At 50.4% G+C, this 3,966-nt stretch overlaps 1 protein-coding gene across 4 annotated transcripts in view; it reads right to left on the reverse strand.

Annotated features, from left to right (window-relative positions):
• The window catches only part of TXNDC11 (thioredoxin domain containing 11), a 29,933-nt gene extending 26,265 nt beyond the window's left edge, over window positions 1–3,668 (reverse strand). Inside the window, exon 1 of one of the 4 annotated variants that reach the window (XM_068206759.1) lies at window positions 3,430–3,668. In XM_068206759.1, the coding sequence (XP_068062860.1) occupies window positions 3,430–3,575 (146 nt within the window). In that variant the 5' untranslated portion in view covers window positions 3,576–3,668. Of the gene's footprint in view, window positions 1–520; window positions 679–3,429 lie in introns of those variants that run through there. The other 3 variants (XM_068206757.1, XM_068206758.1, XM_068206760.1) reach the window with 3 other exon arrangements.
• Between the last annotated feature and the right edge of the window lie 298 nt (window positions 3,669–3,966).

Raw genomic sequence — 3,966 nt, forward strand, 5'->3', positions numbered from 1 at the left:
AAGTTTTAGGAAAAGACTGTGCATTTCTTTACTTTGTGTGCATTTCTTTTACTTTTTTGCAATAAAAAGCTAATACAAAATCTTATTATCTGATATTTGATCCCTGTCAGGTTAAAATTTTATTAATTGTGATAAAATTATTGAGCCCTGACACTGTCAAACTCATATATTAAGCAACCTCCTAAAAACTGCCACACTTTCAAACTTTACAGTCTATCTAGTTTTTAAGAAGTACCTTTGTCTTTATAATACAGCAAAAAACCGTACTGTAGCTCATCTCTCATTTCCAGGCTACTCACCTAAGTGTTAACATTTTAGAATTGCCCCCAGTATATATCACAAGTTATAAAAATTCTTAATTTGTATATAAGAGAAAATTTTTTCAAAATCAAATCTTCAAAATCAGAATTTTGAAAATATTAAATGGTTCCTCCTTTTTGTAATTCATTAATTCATCCACTCACAACATAATATTTTTACACAGATAATCAAAAATCTACTTTCTTCTATGGACTTCTACCTGTGTTCCTTCCCTTCTCCCCCAGCCACCATCTCAGTACCTCCTTCCCAACCATCAAGTTCTTCAGTCACCTCACAACCAACACCTCTGGTTCCCTGCCATTCCTGCACCCCAAGCTTATCCCAAGTGCAGCTTCTTCCCATGATTTCTGCCTGCCAGCTGGACAGGACACAGCTCCACTGTGAGCTCTGGCACACACAGGCTGATCAGCTGCTGAAAGCACAACACTTCTTGAGAGACAGCAGCTAGAATTTCTCCTCTCCATCTAGTTTAATGAAAACAGACAACCTCAATGTGTTTAAAACCTCTGCTTCCTCTACTGAATTAAACAGAAAGAGGATGACTGGTTCAAGAATTACAGCGTAAGACTTAAAAATTAGATAATGAATTGGCTCCAAATTTAAGAATGGGTTGAACACATCAGCAGAAGTCCCGTGACATGAGTGAGTCAGAAACTACATGACTACCTTCAAATATGATAAAAACTCCAGTAACTATTAAAACCCAAAACATAATAAATCAATAGCTAACAGCTGCTTAAGGAGATTTGCTGAGTACTGTGCTCCTCTGCAATACCAAACATATAATGGAATACCCTGATTTCCCTAAGAAAACCCCTAAAATTTACACAAATATAAACTGAGGATTACTTAAGAAACAATTACACAAACATAATAAGCACAAACTGTTTATTAAAGCACTGATTGCATTATTTGGCTGCTGCCAGAGCCTACAAAAAATTAAACTTTCTATGAGAACACCCTGGTAATAAACGGAAGCACATCCAAGCGCCAAAAGGACAAACAGCCCCTTTGATTGCACAGTCCTGAGAGTGGGGTTGTTTTAAAGACATCTGCAAAGTGCCAGAAATAATTCAGGTTCTAGACCACAGGCTTTTCATAACAACCCATGCTAGGTCAGGTCTCATTTGGCTATTCCTTGAGTCACTATAAACCCACAAGACATCAAATCCCACTAATGGATTGCCTTGCAGTACAGGAATTTTCCCTTTCTGTACTTTTTACCCATTGATATTGAAAGTTATATATTGTAAGAGCAGTGGTAGTACTAGTTTCTAGTGGTAGTTCTGTTTCTATACTTCTGACAGAAACCAAAGAGGGAATACCTAACTGATATTAGTCTATTTAACTACAATCTGAAAAGCTGAATCCCTTTAATCAAACTTCTAGATTACAGGGTGCTAAGAACCACATTCCAATCACATTCTGTCAGTGAGCTTCCAAACACAGCTAGCAGTAAAATGAAAGGAATATGCAGGTTTTGAATACAGGAGAGCAGGAAGCATCATTTTAAGTATATAAAAAAAGTATTATTTTCTTAGTAATGTAACACCAGGGAGGAGATTATGTTCAGAAATCCTTCACCATAAATTCTGAAATATGGCAAGAGCTTCACAATTTCATCTACATTATCTCATCACTGTGAAATACAGTCTCCTGGAACAGAGGCACAGCTACCAGAGGCACTCATACACAGACTTAAAATTCACTCTGCTTCAAGTAATACACCCTTTGTGGACAGGTAAGCAAAGAAAGCCTTAGCAGTTTTAGACACATTATCTGTGAATCAAGTGTTTTGTGGAACAAAAATTTGTCAGATGCTGGGGAACAGGGACATAATCAGCACCTTGTAGCCTTCTCCTAATCTCAAAATTAAACTCCAAGTGCAGTAGATGTTCTTAATATAGTATGACCTGGAACACGTAACAGTCACCTTGACCTAAAATCCATCCAGAAGATTTAGACCTTGGTTTAGGCTCCAGAACCGAGCAGCCCATGCCCACCGATCACTGCCGCTGCTCCCCGTCCCTCCAGTACAAACATCTCCTGGCTCCACGCACACCAGCTCCGGGCAAACAGCAATTGGAGAGCCCTTTGCAAAGAGGGAAGTTCCAGCTCCCAAGAGGAGCACCACCAGACTGGCAGGGAAACCACAATGCATCTTTGTGTCCGAAGCAGGTGCAGGCAGAGGGAGGTGATGACATCAACACCTGAACCAGGGCAGACTCGTTTGGCCCCCGCCGATGCTGACAGCGCTGAAGGCAGGGCTGCAGCCCAGAGCCCCCAAGGCCGTTCTGCGGCAGAGCGAGGTCCCAGGTACCTCTGGAGATGAGCAAAAGCAGCTCCATCTCAACAACGTGCCTGTCACAGGGCCACAGAACGGGTCAGGCTGGAAGAGACCACAGTAGGCCCTTTGCTTCCACCTCCCCGCTCAGGCAGGGTCATTCCAGAGCACATGGCAGAGGATTATGTCCAAATGGTTCCAGAATATCTCCAGAGAGGGAGACTCCACAGCCTCACTGGACAATCTGTCCCAGTGCCCGGTCAGTAACGGAAGAAGTTCTTCCTCATGTTCAGGTGGAATTTCCTGGGCATCAGTTCCTGCCCACTGCCTCCTGTCCCACTCCTGAGCCCCACCGAGCAGAGCCTGGTTCATCCTCAAGACACCGCCTGCATATTCTAATGCTACCCTCAGAATCGGGTGCCTCCGCGAATCTGCCGCCACAGCACGACACCCGCGGTGGGGCAGATGTCTCCTAAAACACTCCGCTCCCTCCCCACCCACGTTCTTATCACCCCTGCCTGCCCCGCTGCCATCCCGCTGAGGGAGACGCGGCGTCCCCCCGACACGCGACCGACCGCAGTTGCCCTGGGGACCGCATGTGGTGGGGCGCGGGAGGAGGATCCGTCCCCCAGCCCTGGGATGCCCAAGCCCGACGCGGCCCGGCCGCAGCGGGTACACGGCGCCACGGGGCGACCCCGGCCCGCCAGGCCCCGCCGGCGGCTCTGCCCCAGGCCCCGGAGCAGCACCGCCTCTGGGAACGGCGGCAAACCGGCGGCCGCTGCCCCCTGGCCGAGCCCCGGGTCCGTCCGCCCTCCCGCCGGTACCTGCAGGTGACTTTGAGGGCGATGAGGAAGGCGCAGCCCAGCACGATGGCCGCGCCACACAGCAGCTCGGGCCGCCGCGCCATCAGGGCAGCGCGGGGCCGCAGTCGCGGGGCCGCCGCGTCGCCGGGGCCGCCGCACACCGACATGGCCCGGCCGAGGGGGGCAGGGCCGCGGGCCCCGGGCCGCTCCCGCTCGCACACGTCTCCCACCGCCCGCCCGTGAGGCGCGCTGGGCCGGGCGGGGCGGCCGCTCCGCCCGCCAACCCGCCGCCGCCACGTCCGCCCGCCCGAGCAGGCGCACAGCCGGCGCGGCGCTCCGCGGCCCGGCCGCGGCACCGGGACGGCAGTGCCGTGCTCGCCTCCTGCGCTCGGCTCCGGGAGAAACGGGACGGCGATTGCTGTGCTCGCCTCCTGCTCTCGGCATCGGCGCCGTTGCCAGTCCCCTGGCCGGGAGCAGCGGGTGAATAATCCCCGAGCTCCCCCCGGCAGCTATTCCCCAACAGCCACACCCCGCAGCAGGAAAGATTTCACACCGGCC

This window comes from Anomalospiza imberbis, chromosome 16 (assembly GCF_031753505.1).
Source record: "Anomalospiza imberbis isolate Cuckoo-Finch-1a 21T00152 chromosome 16, ASM3175350v1, whole genome shotgun sequence".
Lineage (NCBI taxonomy): Eukaryota > Metazoa > Chordata > Aves > Passeriformes > Viduidae > Anomalospiza > Anomalospiza imberbis.